Source organism: Rhinoraja longicauda, chromosome 1, assembly GCF_053455715.1.
Source record: "Rhinoraja longicauda isolate Sanriku21f chromosome 1, sRhiLon1.1, whole genome shotgun sequence".
Lineage (NCBI taxonomy): Eukaryota > Metazoa > Chordata > Chondrichthyes > Rajiformes > Arhynchobatidae > Rhinoraja > Rhinoraja longicauda.
The window spans coordinates 139,245,318-139,270,885 of record NC_135953.1 but is presented as its reverse complement, the minus strand read 5'-3'; the positions used below and the strand labels follow the sequence as shown (position 1 = coordinate 139,270,885).

The window sequence follows — 25,568 nt, the reverse complement described above, 5'->3', positions numbered from 1 at the left end:
ATCTAAGCAGGTTTGGAACTGAAATGGGGAAATAAGGTATGTGAAACTTTTCTCAATACACTTGGTTTCACAAAGTAGCATCTGCCCATCAGAATTAATATCATTTGATTTACATGCTTTCAAATATTTGTAGCCCACAAAATTGGATGAATTTCACAGTAGAGTGGTCACATTGTGCATGCCTGGCGGAGTGGTCACATTGTGCATGCCTGGTCTCACCGATGTAAAGGAGGCCACATCGAGAGTACCAAATCCAACAGAGGAGGTTGGAGGAGGTGCATGCAAACTACGGTCTCACCTGCAAGTCCCGCTGGGATCCCAGAAAGGAAGTCAGTGAGGAGGCATGGGGCGAGGTGTTAAACCTTCTGCGGTTGCAAGGGAAAGTACCTGGAAGGGTGGGGGGCAGGGAGAGCACGAGGGAACCAAGGAGTCATGGAGAGGGTGGTCTCTGTGGAAAGTAGAAAGAGGTGGGACTGGGCAAGATGTGACTGGTGGGGAGAATGCGACGAAGCTGGCGGAAATGTCGGTGAATTATATGTTGTGTGTGGAGATCTTATCGAAACGTATAAGATTATTAAGGGGTTGGACATGTTAGAGGCAGGAAACATGTTCCCAATGTTGGGGGAGTCCAGAACCAGGGGCCACAGTTTAAGAATAAGGGGTAGGCCATTTAGAACGGAGATGAGGAAAAACGTTTTCAGTCAGAGAGTTAGAAATCTGTGGAATTCTCTGCCTCAGAAGGCAGTGGAGGCCAATTCTCTGAATGCATTCAAGAGAGAGCTAGATAGAGCTCTTAAGGATAGCGGAGTCAGGGGGTATGGGGAGAAGGCAGGAACGGGGTACTGATTGAGAATGATCAGCCATGATCACATTGAATGGCGGTGCTGGCTCGAAGGGCCGAATGGCCTCCTCCTGCACCTATTGTCTATTGAGTCTGATGGGGTGAAAGGTAATAATCTGTGGAACTCTATCCCTGTTCTGTCAGGGGATGGGGGTGGGGGAATGGAGATGCTGGCGAGGGCTCTGCTTACAACTGTGGGGTGAGAGGTGGGGTGAGAGGTGGGGTGAGAGGTGGGGTGCAGGGGGAACAATGCTTCCTGAAGAAAAAGAAGCTCAGTTGTCCGAGAGTGGGAAATCCAGAGTGGAAAGCCTCATCACGAGAGTGAAGATGGAGAAACTGCAAGAAAGGGATGACCTCCTGGCAAGAGACAGGATGGGAGGATGTGTAGTCAAGGCAGTTGTGGGAGTCTGTGGGTTCGTGGTAGATGCCTGTGGATAAATTGTCTCCTGAAATGGAAGCAGAGAGATGAAGAATGGGAAGAGAGTTATCAGAGATGATCCAAGTGAATGTAAGGGTAGGGTGGAAGTTGATTAACACGATGAGTTAGGAGGCAGGAGGCAGCCCCATTGCAGTCATCAATGCACCGGAGAAAAAGTTGGCAAGTGGTGCCAGGATACATTTGAAACAAACTGTACCCCTCAGCCACAAAAACAGAGGCATAGCTGGGGCCTTTGTGCATCGGCAGTCTCTCGTGTCTCCACAGAATTTGATTGTTCTGTCAACTGATTCCAATTATAAATTCTCCCATTTCTGACTATAATTTTCTATAGATTTTTCTTTATAGATGCTTGAATTTAAAAAATCCACTCATATTCCTTGCGAGTGTCTTAAACAATGTCTTGGTCCTGCTCCAACAAATTCTAAAGTGCCGTCAACCGCAACACTTGCTACTTTATCTGGCAATTTCTTTGTTGGTAATGCAATCCTTCTGTTGTTAGCCATAATTGGGTCATTTTTACAATTCTGTTTTTATGCCAGAGAAGACAAATAACCATCATAACTCCTACTTGTATACTTTATATGTTAGCTGATGCATTTCATGTTAACATTTATACACAAGTGGAACATGAGGTGTTGTTCTTCCTCAATAGCACCTCACCTTGTTTCCAAACCAAAGGTATGAACACTAAACACTAAGTAATACCCCCTCCCCTTTCCTTTCTTAACTGCTCCAATGCGTTTACATTTCTCCCACCAACCAAGTCACCCTGCTCCTTTACCCTCCTCCCTATGCTCATGTCCCATCCCCGAGTCTAGGACTAGAGGGTGTGAGCTAGAGGGAGAGGTTGAGTAGGCTGGGTTTCTATTCCATGGAGCATAGGACGATGAGGGGAGATCTTATAGAGGTATACAAAATCATGAGAGGATTAGATCGGGTATATGCACAGAGTTTCTTGCCCAGAGTAGGGGAATCGTGGACCAGAGGACATAGGTTCAAGGTGAAGGGGAAAAGATTTAATAGGAATCTGAGGGGTAACTTTTTCCACACAGAGGGTGGTGGGTGTGGCTGGGACTATCCCATCGTTTAACAAACCGTTGGACAGGTACATGGATAGGACAGGTTTGGAGGGTTATGGACCAAGCGCAGGTAAGTGGGACTAGGGTAGCTGGGACAACGTGGTCGAGTTGGGCCTGTGTGGGCGAGTTGGGCCTGTTTCCACACTGTATCAATCTATGACTCTATGAGTCACATATTTCCCATTTATCACCCCCCATTTCCCCTCCCCCATTCCCTTTCACCCATTTCTCTCCCTCCAGCTTTACATTTCACTCTTTCTTTTCTATCCTTATCTGACACTTTGTCTTGTTTTCACCACTAGTTTTTAATCACTTAATCCAGCCATCTGCCAATCACCACCCTCCCTTCCTCACCTGTATCTACTTATAAGTCTCGACCCAAAACGTCACCCATTCCTTCTCTCCAGCGATGCTGCCTGTCCTGCTGAGTCACTCCATCACTTTGTGTGTACTGATCACCTGCCAGGCTTCGCCTCACCCTCACTGTCCTTTCTCCTCTCTACTCCATCAGCCTGAAGGAGTGTCCCAACACGTCCGACCATTCCCTCCACAGAAGTGGCCTTATTTGCTGAGTTCCTCCAGCACTTTGTTTTTTTGCTCGATTCCAGCATCTGAAGTTTCTTGTGTCTCCAATCAGTCCAGTACTCTCCGTATGGCAAGAATATATTTTCTCAGATAAGTGGATTGGAGCTGTACACAAAATTCCCAATAGCATCTTACCAAGGCATTGTGCAGCTGCAGCAAGACATCCTTACTCCTGTAATCAAATCCTGTTTCAATGAAGGCGAACATATCATTTGTTTTCCTAGAGACTTGCTGTGGATACTCAATATTTGCTATCAGCAAACTTGTGTACCAAGGTGCTTTACACAGTCCCTGTCACCATTTAGATAAGTATATCTCTTTGTTTTTAGAAACAAATTGGAAAATCTCACATTTATCCAGGTTAAGCTGCATAAATGTATTTACCTGCTTGTCCAAATTACATTTGGCCCTCTTTGCATCTCCTCACAGCTTCCAGGCACCCTGTATCCCAGCTTTATATCATCTGAAAACTTGGAAATGATATTATAGACAATAGACAATAGGTGCAGGAGGAGGCCATTCAGCCCTTCGAGCCAGCACCGCCATTCAATGTGATCATGGCTGATCATTCTCAATCAGTACCCCGTTCCTGCCTTCTCCCCATACCCCCTGACTCCGCTATCCTTAAGAGCTCTACCTAGCTCTCTCTTGAATGCATTCAGAGAATTGGCCTCCACTGCCTTCTGAGGCAGAGAATTCCACAGATTTACAACTCTCTGACTGAAAAAGTGTTTCCTAATCTCCGTTCTAAATGGCCTACCCCTTATTCTTAAACTGTGGCTCCTGGTTCTGGACTCCCCCAACGTTGGGAACATGTTTCCTGCCTCTAGCGTGTCCAATCCCTTAATAATCTTATACGTTTCGATAAGATCCCCTCTCATCCATCTAAATTCCAGTGTATACAAGCCTACATTTGGTTTCAATTACTCATATATATTTTTTACTAGCTGGGGCCCCGAGTTACCTGAAGTGCCCATTTATTCGCACTTTTTGTTTCCCAACCGCCAATAAATTCTCAATCCATATGACACCAACCGACGTGCTTTAGCTTTGTTTACTTACTGCTTTCGAGGAACTTTATCAAAAGCCTTCTGAAAACCAAAACTCCAATAGATTTGTTGAGCCAGATTTCCCTTTCATAACCTACGGTGACTTTGTCCAATCTTGTTAATAGGTCCCAAGTATTGTTATTACAAGTTCTATATTACTTTATAAAATTACATTGGTTAGTCAAATCTAATTTGCCTTTAAAGAATCCATCTTACATCTGCTTTATCAACCCAGATTTTTCTCGATGCTTATTATTTTTTTCTCTCAGGTTATTTTTTTCCTATATACCTTCCTATGACCTCGCGTAGGTTCACGAGGTTAATCCCCGGGATGGCGGGACTGTCAAATGAGGAAAGATTGGAAAGACTGGGCTTGTATCCACTGGCATTTAGAAGGATGAGAGGGGATCTTACAGAGACGTATACAATTATGAAAGGACTGGACAAGCTAGATGCAGAATTTTTTTCCCCTGGGAGTCCAGAACCAGGGGACACAGTATAAGAATAAAGGGGAGGCCATTTAGAACTGAGGCGAGAAGAAGCTTTTTTAACCAGAGAGTTGTGAATTTGTGGCATTCTCTGCCACAGAGGGCAGTGGAGGCCAATTCACTGGACGAATTTAAAAGAGAGTTAGATAGAGCTCTAGGGGCTAGCGGAATCAAGGGATATGGGGAGAAGGCAGGCACAGGTTACTGACTGTGGATGATCAGCCATGATCACAACGAATGACGGTGTTGGCTCGAAGGGCTGAATGGCCTCCTTCTGCACCTATTTTCTATGTTTCTTCCCTTGACACGGTTGCTGCATTTGTATTTCTGATTAACTGGCATTAATCTAACAAGGGTTGGAAGATTACAGAGTCCTCCTGCTGTTTCCACCAATCCCTAATCATCCAAATATGAATCTCATCCAGTTGAAGCCCTTTTCCATCAATTTGCACCCCACTGTGTTCTGCTGCGATTCTTAGATCAATATAAAGTTATTATTATGGATTCCAGCCATGCCTTCCAGTGCTTTTCTTCAATTAGCTGCCTGGTCTCTAATCATTCCCAACCCACCCCTTATTGCTTATTTACTATTAGAAAATAGGTGCAGGAGGAGGCCATTCAGCCCTTCGAGCCATTCATTGTGATCATGGCTGATCATCCACAATCAACAACCCGTGCTTGCCTTCTCCCCATATCCCTTGACTCCACTATCCCCCAGAGCTCTATCTAACTCTCTCTTAAATTCCACTAGCCCCCAAGAGCTGCCTTCTTCCCATATCTCTTGATTGCACTAGCCCCTAGAACTCTATTCATGAAATAATTTTCACTTCCTTATACATTAAATATACATTATACATAAAAAAATTATACACAATATGTGAATTGTACTCACATATTCATCTTTTGTATCTTCTTACCTCTAAATTTCAACCTGTATGTCCTTTTTGAAGTATTTTATATATAAACTCTTGAATTCACTAAAAATACTTTTATACAAATTAATTTCCTTTCCATGAAACTCATATCGAGTGGACCATAAAAAATGACCAGCTCGCAGAGAAATAAAAGACTTCATGCGATGGAAACTCGGTATGGAGTCTTGTGGAGTCATGATTTAATCATTGATTATCCACCAGTGCAACAAACTACTTCAAAACTGCGTCCTAATAAACTGTACTTAATCGTTGTTGCTTATTCAACACATAGCCCTTTGATCACTCAAATGAACAACTTGTGACCTCAGCTGCCAACTAAATTCTGTGAGTATTAAACCATTTGCAGCAAATTGAATTCAGCAGGAGCAACATTTATGACATCTGTTAAAACATAAAGCACACCTGCTTCATCATCATCATCCTCATCATCTGAAGTTGATGACAAGGGACTTGGTGCAGAATTAACTTGGTTATTAGAAACATATCCACAGTGCATACCTGTAAAGTGGAAAGCACAAAACAAAGAAAATTAAGCAGGGCAAAGAATAAGAATCACAGCGCAGATCATTCAATAAGCTTAAAATAGATCAACAAGTTAGTAGGACGCAAAACAATCTGTTAATAAAACAGCCAGCGCACATAATGGATCAAAAATTAATAAGGACACTCCACAGGTATGTCTGTACATGTTAGGAACCACACTGAAAAATATCGGTTTGGGTTTTTAAGTCACTTTTCCATCAACCAACTTGCACAAAAAACACATCTATTGTCTAAAATGCATCTGCCTCTATTGACAACTAAGTATGGAGACAGCCTCAGGAAGTTCCCAAGCACAGATACAGATTAGGAAACAAGGCTTCTCCACATGCTGCACTTGATAGGTAACAATAAACAAAGTGTGACAAGAACAGACAAAGCATATAACAATAAAAAAGGTAACAAATCAGAATTAAAGGCTCTTTATCAGAATGTACACAGCACTACAAGACAGTATCCCTTACTCAATGATGACTAGATACAGAGGTTCACCTGCACTTCCTCCAACCTCATCTATTGTATCCGCTGTTCCAGATGTCAACTTCTCTACATCGGCGAAACCAAGCGCAGGCTCGGCGATCGTTTCGCTCAACACCTCCGCTCAGTCCGCCTTAACCATCCTGATCTCCCGGTGGCTCAGCACTTCAACTCCCCTCCCATTCCCAATCCGACCATTCTGTCCTGGGCCTCCTCCATTGTCAGAGTGAGGCCCAGCACAAATTGGAGGAACAGCACCTCATATTTCGCTTGGGTAGTTTACACCCCAGCGGTATGAACATTGACTTTTCTAACTTCAGGTAGTCCCTGCTTTCCCTCTCTATCTCCTCCCCCTTCCCAGTTCTCCCACTAGTCTTCCTGTCTCCGACTGCATCCTATCTTTGTCCCGCCCCCTCCCCTGACATCAGTCTGAAGAAGGGACTCGACCCGAAACGTCACCCATTCTTTCTCTCCCGAAATGCTGCCTGACCCGCTAAGTTACTCCAGCATTTTGTGTCTACAAATAAAATCTAAATGGGTAAGATCCAATAGCCATGAGATCACAGTTGCAATAGAGATAAAAGGCCAAGAAAATGTTTTTCTGTGAATAAACAGAATGGAAAAGGAGGACAATTAAAAACCACTCAGAAAATTAAAAACACGATCAGTTTGGGTGGTGGTAAGAAATCATGAAGGAAAGAAATCATTGGTGTGAGTAAACTACGGGCTTCCTTACAATAGCTTAGTTTAGTGGAGAGATACAACAAGGAAACAGGTCTTTCGACCCTCGTGTCTGTGTCCACCATCCATCACCCATGAATGGACTGGATTGGACTGATAACATTAATGCACGTTATAAGAAAGGCCAGAGCAGACTGTACCTGCTGAGGAGACTCAGGTCCTTTGGCGTGCAGGGGGCACTCCTGAGGGCCTTCTTCCACACTGTGGTGGCATCGGCCATTTTCTATGGAGTGGTCTGCTGGAGCAGCAGCATCTGAACTGCTGACAGGAAGAGACTTGATAAACTGATCCAGAAGGCCAGCTCGGATGCTCCCTTGACTCAGTGCAGGCGGTGGGAGAGAGGAGGATGATGGCAAAGCTATCTTCACTGCTGGACAACGACTCCCACCCCATGCAGGACACTGTCACTGCACTGAGCAGCTCCTTCAGTGACAGACGATTCTTCCTTCCTGCTGCCGTCAGACTGCACAACCAGCTCTGCTCCCAGTAGACCCGTAAATAAAGACAATTATCTTTATTTTATTTATAATGAATGCTTATCTGTTTTTGCTATCTACTTTGCTGTTGTAATCCTGCAAATTTCCCCGTTGTGGGACGAATAAAGGATTATTAACATTATCATTAATGGTAGGGCTGCTGCCTCACAGCGCCAGAGACCTGGGTTCAATCCTGACCTCGGTGCTGTCTCTGTGTGGAGTTTGCACGTTCTCCCCACGAGTGCGTGGGTTTCCTCCCACATCCCACAGTTATGCGGGTTGGTAGGTTAATTGGCCTCTGTAAATTGCCCTGAGTACGTAGGGAGTGGACGGGTGGTATCACATAGAACTAGTGTGAAGAATGATCTTGATTGTTCTAATATCTTATCAATAAAGCTACGTCCACGCATGTGCAAGACACATTCCACAGGATGTCAGTCTGAAGACCCGACCTGGATCAGGAATATAGTGACTGATCTACAGTCACCCTTCACCTCCCCCCTCGACTCCATCCAAGGACCCAAACAGTCTTTCCAGGTGAGACAGAGGTTCACCTGCACCTCCTCCAACCTCACCTATTGCATCCGCTGCTCTAGATATCAACTTCTTTACATCGGCGAAACCAAACGCAGGCTCGGCGATCGCTTCGCTCAACACCTTCGCTCAGTCCGCCTTAACCCAGTGGCTGAGCACTTCAACTCCCACTCCCACTCCCAGTCTGACCTTTCTGTCATGGGCCTCCTCCAGTGCCATAGTGAGGCCCACCGCAAATTGGAGGAACAGCACCTCATATTTCGCTTGGGCAGCTTGCAGCCCAGCGGTATGAACATTGACTTCTCCAACTTTAGATAGCTCCTCTGTCCCTCTCTTCCCCTCCCCCTTCCCAGTTCTCCCACTGTCTTCCTGTCTCCACCTATATCCTTCATTTGTCCCGCCCCCCTGACATCAGTCTGAAGAAGGGTCTCGACCCGAAACGTCACCCATTCCTTCTCTCCTGAGATGCTGCCTGACCTGCTGAGTTACTCCAGCATTCTGTGAATAAATACCTTCGATTTGTACCAGCATCTGCAGTTATTTTCTTACACTACAGTTGGTGTGGGCTCAGTGGGCTGAGGGCCTGTTTCCATGCTGTTTCTCTAAACTAAACCCATTCACATTAGTTCTGCGCTATTCCACTTTCTCATTTCCACCACAAAATGTAGCAACGTTATTCAAGAAAATAGGGAATATAGTAATGAGAGAACTATATGCCAGTTAGCCAAACGTCTGTTGCTTAGTAAATGCTGAAATCAAATACAATTACTACCCAGAGGACTCTTGGAAAATCGTTATACTTAACGGTAGAATTTGCATGGTTTTGTTGAAGGAAACAAGTGTTTGTCAACTTTCGCATATGTGAGGAAGCATTTGGAAGGGTTGGACAAATCATGTCCAATGGATGTCGTATATTTATATTTATATGAAGGAATTAAAGACCTTACAAAGAAAGTTCTGCTCTCATCTCAAAACAACCCGACAATTTCCACCCAATGGAGGTCACAGTGTATACAATGTCTACCTTGAATCCACCACAATCAACACCTCTTTAGATGCTACTGGCTTCGGTTACAGAAAACAGCGAGACTGAAAGGGTTCAGAAATATTTACGAGGATGTTGCCAGGACTAGAGGGTGTGGCCACAGTTTAAGAATAAGGGGTAGGCCATTTAGAACTGAGATGAGGAGAAACCTTTTTCAGTCAGAGAGTTGTGAATCTGTGGAATTCTCTGCCTCAGAAGGCAGTGGAGGTCAATTCTCTGAATGCATTCAAGAGAGAGCTGGATAGAGCTCTTAAGGATAGCGGAGTCAGGGGGTATGGGGAGAAGGCAGGAACGGGGTACTGATTGAGAATGATCAGCCATGATCACATTGAATGGCGGTGGTGGCTCGAAGGGCCGAATGGCCTCCTCCTGAACCTAGTGTCTATTGTCTATTGACCATCATAACTTCAGAGAAAATGAAACAGGTGCACAGAGTTAGGCCTCTAAAAGCTGAGGTCCAAATAAAACCGGCAACCTAAAGAACATACAAGAGTGAGACCAAGAACAGCTGATGGGAATATTATGTAAGATCCAGCAAAACTATGCACACCCAACTTTACTCCCATTGTCAGAGCGTAGTAGGAGAATCAGGATGGAGTTGATGGTCATTTGAGAGAAAATAAAATACAGGGAAGTAATTTGGGGAATGGGCTTTATATAATTGCTCAGAACATGCACTGTTTGAGGGACTAAAGGGGCTACAACTATAGAGTGAAGAAAATAGGAAATAAATATGATTTTCGTCAAGAGGTAGAAACAATTTAAAGAGCAGTATCAATAACTTTTAATTCTGAAGAAGGGTCTCCACCCGAAACGTCGCCCATTCCTTCTCTCCCGAGATGCTGCCTGCCCGCTGAGTTACTCCAGCAACTTTTAATGACCTGTATCCTTGTCATCCAAGGCATATTTTGAACAAATCTTTGTCCAATTAGTCTGTCCTCAACAATGTGTTAAAATGTTGTTCATCGTTGACCTGCTTCGCAATCCTCATTGCCAAATTTGACCTCACTTTCAACATGTTTGCAAGGAATCAGAGCTACATGGCATAGGAACAAGCTCTTCATCCCACCACATCCATTCCGACCATCATACCTACCTATACAAATCCCAAATAGAGTCATATGGTGTTTGAAACTGGCCCTTCGGGCCAACATGTCCCATCTACACCAGTCCCACCTGTCTGCTTTTGGCCCATATCCCTCTAAACCTGTCCTATCCATGTACCTGTCTAATTGTTTTTTAAACATTGCGATAGTATCTGCTTCATCTACCTCCTTCAGCAGTTCATTCCATACATCCACCGCGCTTTGTGTAAAAAGCTCAGGTTCCTATTAAATCTTTCCTTCTTCGCCTTAAACCTATGTCCTCAGGTTCTCCATTCTCCTACTCTAAGCAAGAGACTCTGTGCGTTTACCCTGTTTCTCATGATTTCCGTCACAACCAACTCTTTAATCTTGCTGACCTTAAAGGATAGATCATTGTCTCGTTTAGTTTTGAGATACAGCTTGGAAATAGGCCCTTCGATCAACCAAATCCATGCAACCATCAACATATTGAGGGCGTGCAGCGTAGGTTTACTAGGTTAATTCCCGGAATGGCAGCACTGTCGTATGTTGAAAGACTGGAGCGGCTAGGCTTGTATACACTGGAATTTAGAAGGATGAGAGGGTATCTTATCGAAACATATAAGATTATTAAAGGGTTGGACACGTTAGAGGCAGGAAACATGTTCCCAATGTTGGGGGAGTCCAGAACCAGGGGCCACAGTTTAAGAATAAGGGGTAGGCCATTTAGAACGGAGATGAGGAAAAACCTTTTTCAGTCAGAGAGTTGTAAATCTGTGGAATTCACTGCCTCAGAAGGCAGTGGAGGCCAAGTCTCTGAATGCATTCAAGAGAGAACTAGATAGAGCTCTTAAGGATAGCAGAGTCAGGGGGTATGGGGAGAAGGCAGGGTACTGATTGAGAATGATCAGCCATGATCACATTGAATGGCGGTGCTGGCTCGAAGGGCCGAATGGCCTCCTCCTGTACCTATTGTCTATTGTCTAACCCAGTAGTTCCATGACATCCCACTTTCTCATCCACTCTCTACACACGAGGGGCAATTTCAGAGAGGCCAATTAATCTATAAATCCATATGTCTTCGGGATTTGGGAGAAAACCGGAACACCCAGAGGAAACCCTCGCGGTCACATCGAAAACGTACAAACTCCACACAGGCAGGATTAAACCCTGATCTCTGGCGTTGCGAGACAGCATCTCTACCAGTTACACCACAGTGCTGCTCTGTTCTGCACCATGACAAAAGCTTCTCGAGCTCTGTCAAATTTGACGTTCTATTCCATAAAATTTGTAACCGTCTGTTTTAAAAAGGTGGACAATTGATTCTCTCTGTGATCAGTTTTGCTAACATCTGCATTAATTACATTTTTTGTTGTTGACTATGCTTTATCAGGCGAAGAAATTGGATTGAAAATGTCAATAAAACTGCACAAAAGCAGATTTACATCAAAGTTTAAAACACTGGATAAAATGCAAGTCAAGAAACTGCAGATGCAGGAACTCTGGATCAGTTTATCCCATTGAGTGTTTTCAGTACTTTCTGCTTTATTTTAATGATATGCAAATCTAATTAGTTTAGGCTCTAGAGCATTAAATGCTAAACTATGCTCTGGTTTGCTTAAATACAGCCTTTGCACAGATTTTCTTTAGGTATTTATTCAGTTATATTACATTTCTCTTGGGTTTCTTTAATAAAAATTAAATTTGCATTGGGGACATGAACAAAACTTAACAAAGTTAAAATATTTTTTTCACACAGTTTAATCGTAAGTTTTATGGAAAGTGAAACATTAACTTCCATGAGGTTTATTCTTTATGATTTAATTTTTATTCATGCTTCCTGCACTGTATTCTGTGTTCAGTATTGTCGAGTTAATGGGTTATTTCTTATTATCCAGTGTTTTAAACTTTGATGTAAATCTGCTTTTGTGCAGAAAATACTTCAAACATCTGTACCTCTTGCTTGATGGAGATGGGAGAAGAGGGAGTGACCTGAGTGATTACGTTCGCGGCCTTGCCAAGGTAGTGTGAAGTGTAGATGGAGTTCGCGTGACAAATCTCTGGAATTTCTTGCAGAGAAATTTCTTGGATGGAGCTGTTCGCAAACCATGCTGTGATGAATCCCGATAAAATGCTTTCTACAGTGCATCTGTAGAAGTTGGTGAGAATTGTTGGGGACATGCCGAGCTTCCTAAGCAAGTAAGAAACGTTGGGTGTGTTTTCTTGGCCATGGCTTCCACTGTTAATCATTAAGACAGTAGGAATTGTCTCCACTCCAGAATCTAGATCACACCAAGTTCTGTCATCGATTTGCAGTGCATATTTCAGAGGGTGAAATCCGAGTCACCATTGATTTCTTAACTGCATTAAAGGACTTATGGTTTACACTGAGCATTCAGGACACAGAGAATCTCCACCAGCCAAAGCCTGCTGCTGAACATTTTGTTCTGAAAATCAAAATCCACAATGAGACCCTGGCAATCTTGTAGCACTCTCCATAATTAAAGGCCACTTTTCAGCAAAGGGAGACATCATTGACAAAATTCATACAGCATCCAAGGACAGCACATTCCTTGGCCAACTAAGGAAACTGAAGAAATCAAACTCAATAATAATAATAATAATGCATTTTATTTATATAGCGCTTTTCATATACTCAAAGACGCTTTACAGAGATTTTGAGAACATAGGGAAATGAATAAATAGATAAATAAGTAAATAAATAAATGAACAGAGAAAGGAGACAGAAGGTGAGGTGACCTTCAGTGGTTGAAGGCAGTACTGAACAGGTGAGACTTCAGTGATGTTTTGAATGTGGTGAGTGTGGAGGAGTCTCTAACGGTTTTGGGTAGTGAGTTCCATAGGGTGGGAGCAGCGATGGAGAAAGCCCTGTCCCCCCAGGATCTGAGTTTAGTCCGGATGTGGGGGGGATAGGAGATTGGCAGCGGCAGAGCGGAGGGTGCAGGTGGGAGTGTGCCTGTGGAGGAGGTCGGTCAGGTAGGATGGGGCCAGGTTATGGAGGGCTTTGTAGGTTATGAGGAGGATTTTGTACTGGATTCTCTGGGGGATGGGGAGCCAGTGGAGTTTATAAAGGACGGGGGTGATATGGTCACGGATCGAGGTGTGTGTGAGTAGACGGGCAGCGGAGTTTTGAATGTATTGAAGTTTATTGATGATTTTTGAGGGTGCGCCATAGAGGAGGCTGTTGCAGTAGTCCAGACGGGAGGTGATGAAGGCGTGGATGAGGGTTTCTGCAGCTGTGGAGAAGAGGGATGGACGGAGACAGGCAATGTTTTTGAGGTGGAAGAAGGCTGTCTTTGTGATGTGTTTGATGTGTTTGTCGAAGGAGAGGGTTTGATCAAGGATGATTCCAAGATTCCGGAATCAAGGGGCTATGTGGAGAAGGCAGGCACAGGCACAGAAGGATGAGGGGGGATCTTATTGAAACATATAAGATAATTAGGGGATTGGACACATTAGAGGCAGGAAACATGTTCCCAATGTTGGGGGAGTCCAGAACAAGGGGCCACAGTTTAAGAATAAGGGGTAGGCCATTTAGAACGGAGATGAGGAAGAACTTTTTCAGTCAGAGAGTGGTGAAGGTGTGGAATTCTCTGCCTCAGAAGGCAGTGGAGGCCAGTTCGTTGGATGCTTTCAAGAGAGAGCTGGATAGAGCTCTTAAGGATAGCGGAGTGAGGGGGTATGGGGAGAAGGCAGGAACGGGGTACTGATTGAGATTGATCAGCCATGATCGCATTGAATGGCGGTGCTGGCTCGAAGGGCTGAATGGCCTACTCCTGCACCTATTGTCTATTGTCTATTGTTACTGATTGTGAATGATCAGCCATGATCACAATGAATGGCGGTGCCAGCTCGAAGGGCCAAATGGCCTCCTCCTGCACCTATTTTCTATCTTTCTCTGTTTACCTTTTGTTAACCACTTGTCTCTCCCAGGTAAACAGAGTGGGATACAGAGGCTGTTTTCAAATAGCGAACTGTAGTTATCATTGGGGTGTCAAAGGAATCAATACAGGGGGGTTCAGCTATTTGCGATTTCTCTCAATAACAGATGAAGGGATGCTGTGTGTTACACCTATATTTATTGCCAAAACAAAGGAAATCAGGAAAGCAAAAAGGCTGCAAAACAGCATCGCTGAAATGAGTGTTGCGTCTAATGTGGGGAAATAAAAGGTTATGGATTTTGTAGAAAGAACAACAAGGCAAATCACCCATGGCACAAAATGAATGGACAACATACTTGTGCAGACCTGATTATTCTTGTATGAGAAAATCTAAGAAAGAATGCAGGTACAGAAATTAATAGGTCAAGTGAATTATTGGCCTTTACTGCAAGAGTGATCGAATGTAAAAGTAAAGAGGTCACACTGCAACTATTCAGGATCGCATCTGCAGTATTGCACACATCAATGATTTAAATGAGATGTATTAAGACTCTTGGAGAGCATGACAGGTTAAATAGTGTAAGAAAATAACTGCAGATGCTGGTACAAATCGAAGGTAATTATTTCACAAAATGCTGGAGTAACTCAGCAGGTCAGGCAGCATCTCAGGAGAGAAGGAATGGGTGACGTTTCGGGCAGAGACCCTTCTTCAGGTTAAACGCTGTGAGCATGGTGTCTGTGAGGCTACGCAGTTTCAAGATAACACGCTACCATTGTAAGAGTAAGACCAAGAAGAACATCTTTGCAGAGTGTTGTGATTATATTTATTACTCTAGCTCAGACAGCTTCAAGTACAATTATTAACTATATTCAAGACTGATTTAGGCTTTAAACAATTGGAGAAACAAGAGTTTATCGGGAAAATGGAGTCAAGACCAACTTTTAAATAAGATTTTAAAAAACACATAGTGCTTGAGTAACTCAGCGGGTCAGGCAGCATCTCCAGAGAACATGGATAGGTGTTGCTTCAGGTTAGGACCCTTTTTTAAACAGGCTATGGACTTACTGAATAGCACAGGCTTAATGAGCCATAGAGCGTTCGAGCGTTATACAGCAAAGGAACAGCCCTTTGGCCTAATTTGTCCATGCTGATCAAATTGTCAGCCTGAGCTAATCTCATTTGCCTGTGTTTGGTCAAAATCTTTTATATCCATGTACCTGTCTGAATGTCTTTTAAATATTGTTTCCACCTTTGCAACCTCACCACAAATTGCAAGAGTTTAATGCAGATAAATGAAAGGTGCTGAGTTTTGGGAAATCAAACCAGGGTAGAACTTTCACAATGAATAGTAGGGGCCTGGGGATTGCTGTAGAGCAGAGGGATCTTGGAGTACAGGTAAATAGATCCCTGAAGGTGGAGTCACAGATAAATGGGGTGAACAAGGCGGCTTTTGGTACATTTGCCGTCATCAGTCAGGGTAGGAGTGCAGAAGTTAAGACATTATGTTGACGGTGTACAAGACATTGGTGAGGCCACACTTGGGAATACTTTGGAGTATTCTTGGGAGTAGCTTATTTAAAAGTTGATCTTAACTCCATTTTCCAACCCGATAAACTCTTGGTTCTCTAGTTAAAGTGAAAGGAGTGCAGAGAAGATTTACGAGGATGTTGCCAGGGCCAGTGTTCGGGGAGCTGGGCCGAGTGTGTTCGCCTAACGGAGGTTGCATAGCAACCCGCCTCCCGGCCCGGGCGGCCGCCATTGTTGGAGCGGGAGAACGTGGCCGCTGGCTGGGTGAGGTTACGTGGGGGGCGGGCGGTGACGTCACCTTTTGTCCCTTATTTGGGAGTGAGAAAGTTGGCAACCCTATCCAGCACTGACCCTTGTGGGACACTGCAGTTCACAGGCCTCTAACCTGAAAAACAACCCTATGCTACCACGCTCTGCATCCTACCATCAAGAAAATGTTGCTCCCACAAGAGACTGCAGATGGAATCCCGATCAGTCTTTGGAGGGTCCCAACCCAAAATGTTGCCTGCCATGTGGACAACCATTTCTGTGCTGACCATCAAGCACCTATTCTCATACTAATCCTATCCTGACCCATTTTATGGTCCCCACATTTCCATCAACCCCCCCCCCAGATAATACCATTCACTGATACTGATTTACATTGACCCATTAGTCTGCTTTCGGGGAAGTGCAGGGAAGTCAAAACACTTGAAGGAATTGGTCTATGTTAAAGTAGCACAAATCAAAAGAGTAATTCTCTTTTGTTCACAGAAACAGCACTGAATATTAGGACTGAACGCAAATCGATGGAGCTGTGAGGCTGTGCCTCTACTAGCTGTAGCTCTGTGCTCCTATACTTACTTGAACATTTATATTGCTACAGGAATTTTGATAGGCGTAATATGGATATGCAGGGAATGGAACAAAATGGATGATGTGCAGACAGATAAGAGTTGGCCTTGACATCATTTCGTGTGGGCCAAAGGGCCGTGTCTTCAGCTGTGCTGTTCTATGTTCTATCCCTTCTATCACTGCGGTGATATTAATGGTTTGTGGCTCTTTTTCCTCTTCAGGCAGCAAAGTCTGTTTTTCCCCCCTAAGATCTGGAGTTTAACACATTTGGATAGGGCACTCTACCTTATTAATGCAACAGCAGGTGAATACTGACAAGTGATGTGAAATGTTATTAATTCTGCCAGGTTTTTGATACATTTGCAAATAATGTTTCAGCAGCCAGCAAGGATCGTTTATTACCAATTGGTCAGCAACCTGGTTGGTTGTTGATAATGGTTATTGATACAGGCTGCTGATCAACTAGTAATAAACGATTCACTGTGCGGTTTGTGATAAGAGGAATGTCACGGAAACCCTATAAATCAACAGTCAACCTGCCATTAAATCAACCAACTCGCATGGACTATGATCCTCTTAGCGCCAATTCAGAATTCAGACAATTATGCCACCGATGTGTCGGAAAAAACTGCAGATGCTGGCATAAATCGAAGGTAGGCACAAAATGCTGGAGTAACTCAGTTGAGACCCGAAACGTCGCCCATTCCTTCTCTCCCGAGATGCTGCCTGACCCGCTGAGTTACTCCAGCATTTTGTGTTTGCCACGGATGTACGCATTATAGTGAATTCAGTAAATAATAAAAAGTGGGATGTTAGTCATCAAAATTTGTTCCATGTCTGTGCAAATGGCTTTGTGTGACATGCATTTCAGATCAGCTTCAAAAGGTAAACAGGCTGCAGCGAGAGAGGTGTATCCAACCCAACAACCATCCATGTAAGCTGACTGCAACGCAATTTAATGATCGTCGCTTATCGTGAAGATGTGCACAAATCAAAGGCAGAGCATCTAGAGCAAAATCTGTTCCTGCACTCAAGGGCTGGAATGTCCTTCAGGCATGGCATGCTGCCATTCAATAGACAATAGGCGCAGGAGTAGGCCATTCGGCCCTTCGAGCCAGCACCGCCATTCAATGTGATCAATCAATACCCCATACCCCCTGACTCCGCTATCCTTAAGAGCTCTATCTAGCTCTCTCTTCCACACTACTTAAGCAACTCTTGCATAAAAATAAATACAGGTGCTCCCCAACTAACGATGCTTCGACTTGCGATATTTCGACGGTGCAAACGGCAGCGACCTATAGCCTAGCCGCAGCTCGCTTCCGGCCACGTGATCAGATGTATTAAATGCATCTCGACGTACGATATTTCCGTTTTATGATGGGTTTACATAGAAACATTGAAAATAGGTGCAGGAGTAGGCCATTCGGCCCTTCGAGCCTGCACCGCCATTCAATATGATCATGGCTGATCATCCAACTCAGTATCCTGTACCTGCCTTCTCTCCATACCCCCTGATCCCTTTAGCCACAAGGGCCACATCTAACTCCCTCTTAAATATAGCCAATGAACTGGCCTCAACTACCCTCTGTGGCAGAGAATTCCACAGATTCACCACTCTCTGTGTGAAAAAAAACGTTCTCATCTCGGTCCTAAAAGACTTCCCCCTTATCCTTAAACTGTGACCCCTTGTTCTGGACTTCCCCAACATCGGGAACAATCTTTCTGCATCTAGCCTGTCCAACCCCTTAAGAATTCTGTAAGTTTCTATAAGATCCCCCCTCAATCTTCTAAATTCCAGCAAGTACAAGCCGAGTCTATCCAGTCTTTCTTCATATGAAAGTCCTGCCATCCCAGGAATCAATCTGGTGAACCTTCTCTGTACTCCCTCTATGGCAAGAATGTATTTCCTCAGATTAGGAGACCAAAACTGTACGCAATACTCCAGGTGTGGTCTCATCAATGCCCTGTACAACTGCAGCAGAACCTCCCTGCTCCTATACTCAAATCCCCTCGCTATGAATGCCAACATACCATTCGCTTTCTTCACTGCCTGCTGCACCTGCATGCCTACTTTCAATGACTGGTGTACCACGACACCCAGGTCTCGTTGCATCTCCCCTTCTCCTAATCGGCCACCATTCGGATAATAGTCTGCTTTCCTGTTCTTGCCACCAAAGTGGATAACCTCACATTTATCCACATTATACTGCATCTGCCATGCATTTGCCCACTCTCCTAACCTATCAAAGTCGCGTTGCAGCCTCCTAGCATCCTCCTCACAGCTAACATTGCCCCCCAGTTTCGTGTCATCCGCAAACTTGGAGATGTTGCATTCAATTCCCTCGTCCAAATCATTAATATATATTGTAAATAGCTGGGGTCCCAGCACTGAGCCTTGCGGTACCCCACTAGTCACTGCCTGCCATTCTGAAAAGGACCCGTTTATTCCTACACTTTGCTTCCTGTCTGCCAGCCAGTTGTCTATCCACATCAATACTGAACCCACAATACCGTGTGCTTTAAGTTTCCATGCTAATCTCTTATGTGGGACCTTGTCGAAAGCCTTCTGGAAGTCCAGATATAACACATCCACTGGTTCTCCCTTATCCACTCTACTAGTTACATCCTCGAAAAATTCTATAAGATTCGTCAGACTTGATTTCCCTTTCATAAATCCATGCTGACTTTGTCCAATGATTTCACCACTTTCCAAATGTGCTGCTATCCCATCTTTAATAACTGAGTCTAGCATTTTCCCCACTACCGATGTTAGACTAACTGGTCTGTAATTCCCTGTTTTCTCTCTCCCTCCCTTTTTGAAAAGTGGGGTTACATTAGCTACCCTCCAATCCCCAGGAACTACTCCAGAATCTAAAGAGTTTCTCGGAATGTAACCCCATCGTAAGTTGAGAAGCACCTGCACATGATATTTCCAAGGACAAAGTCTGCAATACTAACAGCTGCAAGTTACTTCCCAGGTCACAAACACCACCAAAGCTGCTTGGAGTACCAGTGAGGAAGGCTGTCTGAGTATATAGTGGGATATAGATCAGCTACAGGAATTGGCAGATGCAGTTTAAACTGAACAAATGTGAGTCTGATATATTATAAGAAAATAACTGCAGATGCTGGTACAAATCAAAGGTATTTATTCACAAAATGCTGGAGTAACTCAGCAGGTCAGGCAGCATCTCAGGAGAGAAGGAATGGGGAAGAGAAGGAATGAGTCTGAAGAAGGGTCTCGACCCGAAACGTCACCCATTCCTTCTCTCCTGAGATGCTGCCTGGCCTGCTGAGTTACTCCAGCATTTTGTGAATAAATGTGAGGTGTTGCATTTGTGAGGTAAAGTATACAGATTGTGGCATGGACCCTTAACAAAACTGATAGGCAGAGGAAATTGGGGTCCAGGTCCACAGTTCCCTGAAAGAGGCACACAAGTAGATAGAGTGGCAAAGGCCGCAATGCTTGCCTTCATTGATCGGGGTATGAAGTATAAGAGTCGGGAAGTCATGATGCAACTCTATAAGACTTTACTTAGGCCGCATTTGGAATATTATGTGCAGTTCTGGTCGCTCCATTACTGGACGGATGCAGAGACTTTGGATAGGGTGCAGAAGAGGTCGCCCAAAACGCCGCCTGGATTAGAAACATAGAATCAGCAGTAGCAGCAGCAATCAGCAGTAGCAGCAGCAGCAATCAGCAGTAGCAGCAGCAATCAGCAGTAGCAGCAGCAGCAGCAGCAGCAAGCAGCAGTAGCAGCAGCAGCAAGCAGCAGCAAGCAAGCAGCAGCAGTAGCAAGCAGCAGCAAGCAGCACCAAGCTGTGTTGCTTGGGAAGTAGTGTGTGGGGATTGTGTGGGGATAGTAAGGAGTAAGACCTGTGTGATCTCCCGGACTAGTTTCGATCGCCTAGCTTGGGGTCGGAGAGGAATTTCCCGGATTTTTTCCCAAATTGGCCTGGGTTTTTTATCCGGTTTTTCGCCTCTCCCAGGAGATCACTCAGTTCTTTTGGGTGGGCGGTTGGAGCGGTTGGAGTAGCGGCCGGGCGGTAGGTTTAGTAACCGAGCGCGGGGCTTTGTTTGGAGAGTATGACTGCCAGGGCAGTTTTTTGTTCTGGGTGTCAGATGTGGGGAATCTGGGAGTCTGATAGTCTTCCAGACATCCACATCTGCGCCAGGTGTGACGAGATGGGGCTCCTAAGGGACCGTATTAGGAACCTGGAGCGGCAGATTGATGACCTCCGTCTGATCAGGGAGAGTGAGGAGGTTATAGATAGGAGTTACAGGGAGGTGGTCACTCCTAGACCACGGGAGGTAGACAAGTGGGTCACTGTTAGGAGGGGCAAGGAACAGAGGCAGGGACTAGGGAGTACCCCGGTGGCTGTACCCCTTGGAAATAAGTACTCCTGTTTAAGTACTGTTGGGGGGGACAGCCTACCTGGGGGCAACGACGGTGCCCGGGCCTCTGGCAAGGAGTCCGGCCCTGTTGCTCAGAAGGGTAGGGAAAGGAAGAGGAGAGCAGTAGTAATAGGGGACTCTATAGTGAGGGGGTCAGATAGGCGTTTCTGTGGACGCAGTCGGGAGACCCGGATGGTGGTTTGCCTCCCTGGTGCCGGTGTCCGGGATGTGTCTGAGCGTGTCCAGGATATCCTGAAAGGGGAGGGAGAGGAGCCAGAGGTCGTGGTACATATAGGTACCAACAATATAGGTAGGATAAGGGAAGAGGTCCTGAAAGGAGAATTCAGGGGGCTAGGAAGAGAGTTAAAAAAAAGGACTTCCAAAGTAATAATCTCAGGCTTACTGCCTGTGCCACGCGATAGTCAGAATAGGAATGGAGTGAGGTGGAGGATAAATACGTGGCTGAGGAACTGGTGCAGGGAGCAGGGTTTCAAGTTTCTGGATCATTGGGACCTCTTCTGGGGGAAGTATGACCTGTACAAAAAGGACGGGTTGCATCTGAACCCGAGGGGAACCAATATCCTGGCGGGGAGATTTGCTAAAATAACTGCGGAGACTTTAAACTAGTACGGTTGGGGGGAGGGACTCAAACACAGATAGCTAATAGGCAGTGTGTGAGGCAGGAGGCAGAAAAGGGAAACACTCAGACCCAATATGTAGGAGAGAAAGAAGGGAAAAGAAGTAAACTGAGAATAAGAAATGATGGGTCCCTTAAATGTGTATATTTTAATGCTAGGAGCATTGTAAGAAAGGTGGATGAGCTTAGAGCCTGGATTGACATCTGGAAGTATGATGTTGTGGCGATCAGTGAAACATGGTTGCAGGAGGGTTGCGATTGGCAATTAAATATTCCAGGATTTCATTGTTTCAGATGTGATAGAATCGGAGGGGCAAGAGGTGGGGGTGTTGCATTGCTTGTCAGGGAGGATATCACAGCAGTGCTTTGGCAGGACAGACTAGAAGGCTCGATTAAGGAGGCTGTTTGGGTGGAACTCAGAAATGAGAAAGGTTTAGCAACACTTATAGGGGTGTATTATAGACCGCCAAATAGGGAACGAGAATTGGAAGAGCAAATATGTAAGGAGATAGCAGATATTAGTAGTAAGCACAGAGTGGTGATTGTGGGTGATTTCAATTTTCCGTATATAGACTGGGAATCACATTCTGTTAAAGGGCTGGATGGTTTGGAGTTTGTAAAATGTGTGCAGGATAGTTTTTTGCAGCAATACGTAGAGGTGCCTACCAGAGAAGGGGCAGTGTTGGACCTCCTGTTAGGAAATGAGATGGGTCAGGTGACGGAGGTATGTGTTGAGGAGCACTTTGGGTCTAGTGATCATAATGCCATTAGTTTCAATATCATTATGGAGAAGGTCAAATCTGGACCAAGGGTTGAGATTTTGGATTGGAGAAAGGCTAATTTTGAGGAGATGAGAAAGGATTTAAAAGGAGTGAAATGGAAATTGTTGTTTTATGAAAAGGATATAATAGAGAAATGGAGGATATTTAAAGGTGAAATTTTGAGAGTACAGAGTCTTTATGTCCCTGTTCGGTAGAAAGGAAAGAATAATAATTTGAAAGAGCCGTGGTTTTCCAGGGAAATTGGACACTTGGTTCGGAAAAAGAGGGAGATATACAATAAATATAAGCGGCAGGAAGTAAATGAGGTTCTTGAGGAATATAAAGAATGTAAAAGGAATCTTAAAAAGGAAATTAGAAAAGCGAAAAAAAGATATGAGGCTGCTTTGGCAAGTAATGTAAAAGTAAACCCCAAGGGGTTCTACAGATATGTCAATAGCAAAAGGATAGTGAGGGATAAAATTGGTCCATTAGAGAGTCAGAGTGGACAGCTATGTGCTGAGCCGGAAGAAATGGGGGAGATATTAAACAATTTCTTTTCTTCGGTATTTACCGAGGAGAAGGACATTGAATTATGTGAGGTAGGCGAAACAAGTAGAGTAGTGATGGAAATTAGGAGGATTAAAGAAGAGGAGGTACGGACACTTTTGAAGAATATAAAAGTGGATAAGTCTCCAGGTCCTGATAGGATATTCCCTAGGACATTGAGGGAAGTTAGTGCAGAAATTGCAGGGGCTATGACGGAAATATTTCAAACGTCATTAGAAACAGGGATGGTGCCGGAAGATTGGCGCATTGCGCATGTTGTGCCTTTGTTTAAAAAAGGTTCTAAAAGTAAACCTAGCAATTATAGACCTATTAGTTTGACGTCTGTGGTGGGAAAATTAATGGAAAAGATACTTAGGGACAATATATATAATTATTTGGATAATCAAGGCCTGATTAGAAACAGTCAACATGGATTTGTGCCTGGAAGGTCATGTTTGACTAATCTTCTTGAATTTTTTGAAGAGGTTACCAGGGAAATTGATAAGGGCAAGGCTGTGGATGTTGTCTATATGGACTTCAGTAAGGCATTTGACAAGGTTCCACATGGAAGGTTGATTAAGAAGGTTAAATCGTTGGGTATTAATAGTGAGGTTGCAAGATGGATTCAACAATGGCTGAATGGGAGATACCAGAGGGTAACGGTTGACAATTGTATGTCAGGTTGGAGGCCAGTGTCTAGTGGAGTGCCCCAAGGATCTGTGTTGGGTCCACTGTTGTTTGTCATTTACATTAATGATCTGGATGATGGTGTGGCAAATTGGATTAGTAAATATGCAGATGATACTAAGATAGGTGGAGTAGTTGATAGTGAGGTAGATTTTCAAAGTCTACAGAGAGACTTGGGCCTTTTGGAAGGGTGGGCTGAAAGATGGCAGATGGAGTTTAATGCTGATAAGTGTGAGGTGCTGCATTTTGGTAGGACAAATCAAAATAGGACGTACAGGGTAAATGGTAGGGAATTGAGGAATGCAGTGGAACAGAGGGATCTGGGAATAACTGTGCATTGTTCCCTGAAGGTGGAATCTCATGTGGATAGGGTGGTGAAGAAGGCGTTTGGTATGCTTGCCTTTATAAATCAGAGCATCGAGTATAGAAGTTGGGATGTAATGTTGAAATTGTACAGGGCATTGGTGAGGCCGAATCTGGAGTATGGTGTGCAGTTCTGGTCGCCAAATTATAGGAAGGATGTCGACAAAATGGAGAGGGTACAGAGGAGATTTACTAGAATGTTGCCTGGGTTTCAGCACTTAGGCTACAGAGAGAGGTTGAACAGGTTGGGTCTTTATTCTTTGGAGCGTAGAAGGTTGAGGGGGGACTTGATAGAGGTTTTTAAAATTTTGAGAGGGACGGACAGAGTTGACGTGGGTAGGCTTTTCCCTTTGAGAGTGGGGAAGATTCCAACAAGGGGACATAGCTTCAGAATTGAGGGACAAAGGTTTAGGGGTAACATGAGGGGGAACTTCTTTACTCAGAGGGTTGTGGCTGTATGGAATGGGCTTCCGGTGGAAGTGGTGGAGGCTGGCTTGATTTTATTATTTAAGAGTAAATTGGATAGGTATATGGATAGGAGGGGATTGGAGGGTTATGGTCTGAGTGCAGGTAGATGAGACAAGGTCAGGGAGAATGGTCGGCGTGGACTGGTAGGGCCGGACAGGCCTGTTTCCATGCTGTAGTTGTTATATGTTATATGTTGTTATATGTTATAAAATAGGTGCAGGAGTAGGCCATTCAGCCCTTCGAGCCTGCACCGCCATTCAATATGATCATGGCTGATCATCCAGCTCAGTATCCTGTACCTGCCTTCTCTCCATACCCCCTGATCCCTTTAGCCACAAGGGCCACATCTAACTCCCTCTTAAATATAGCCAATGAACTGGCCTCAACTACCTTCTGTGGCAGAGAATTCCACACTCACCACTCTCTGTGTGAAAAAACACTTTCTCATCTCGGTCCTAGAAGACATCCCCCTTATCCTTAAAATGTGACCCCTTGTTCTGGACTTCCCCAACATCGGGAACAATCTTCCTGCATCTAGCCTGTCCAACCCCTTAAGAATTTTGTACGTTTCTATAAGATCCCTCCTCAATCTTCTAAATTCCAGCAAGTACAAGCCGAGTCTATCCAGTCTTTCTTCATATGAAAGTCCTGCCATCCCAGGAATCAATCTGGTGAACCTTCTCTGTACTCCCTCTATGGCAAGAATGTATTAGAGGTTATTAGCCACGAGGAGAGGTTGGGCAAACATGGATTGTTTACTCTGGAACGCTGGAGGGTGAGGAGAGACGTGGTAGATGTATATGAAAGTACAAGAGCCATAGATAGGATAGATACTCGCAACATTTTTCCTTGAGTGGAAATGTCAAAGATTGGAGGATATAGCTTTAAGGTGAGTTGGGCCAGGTTTAAAGGAGATATGTGGGTCAAGTTTTTGTTTTGCACACAGAGGGTGGTGGGTGCCCGGAATTCGCAATCAGGAGTGGTGGTGGAAACAGATACGATAATGGCGTTTAAGAGGCTTTTAGATTGGCAAATGGATATGGAGGGAAATGGATCTCGTGCGGGCAGATGAGATTACTTTATCTTGGCATCATGTTCGGTACAGACATTGTTTAGTTTAGAGATACAGCTCAGAAACAGGCCCTTCAGC

General features: G+C 44.5%; 1 protein-coding gene across 3 annotated transcripts in view; it reads right to left on the bottom strand.

Annotated features, from left to right (window-relative positions):
- The window catches only part of LOC144597728 (protein transport protein Sec24B-like), a 122,117-nt gene that overhangs the window by 64,402 nt on the left and 32,147 nt on the right, over positions 1 to 25,568 (bottom strand). For 2 of the 3 annotated variants that reach the window (XM_078407263.1, XM_078407261.1), the window contains exon 5: positions 5,819 to 5,914. The exons of the other annotated variant lie outside the window; for it this stretch is intronic. In XM_078407263.1, the coding sequence (XP_078263389.1) occupies positions 5,819 to 5,914 (96 nt within the window). The remainder of the gene's footprint in view (positions 1 to 5,818; positions 5,915 to 25,568) is intronic. 3 annotated transcript variants of the gene reach the window in all.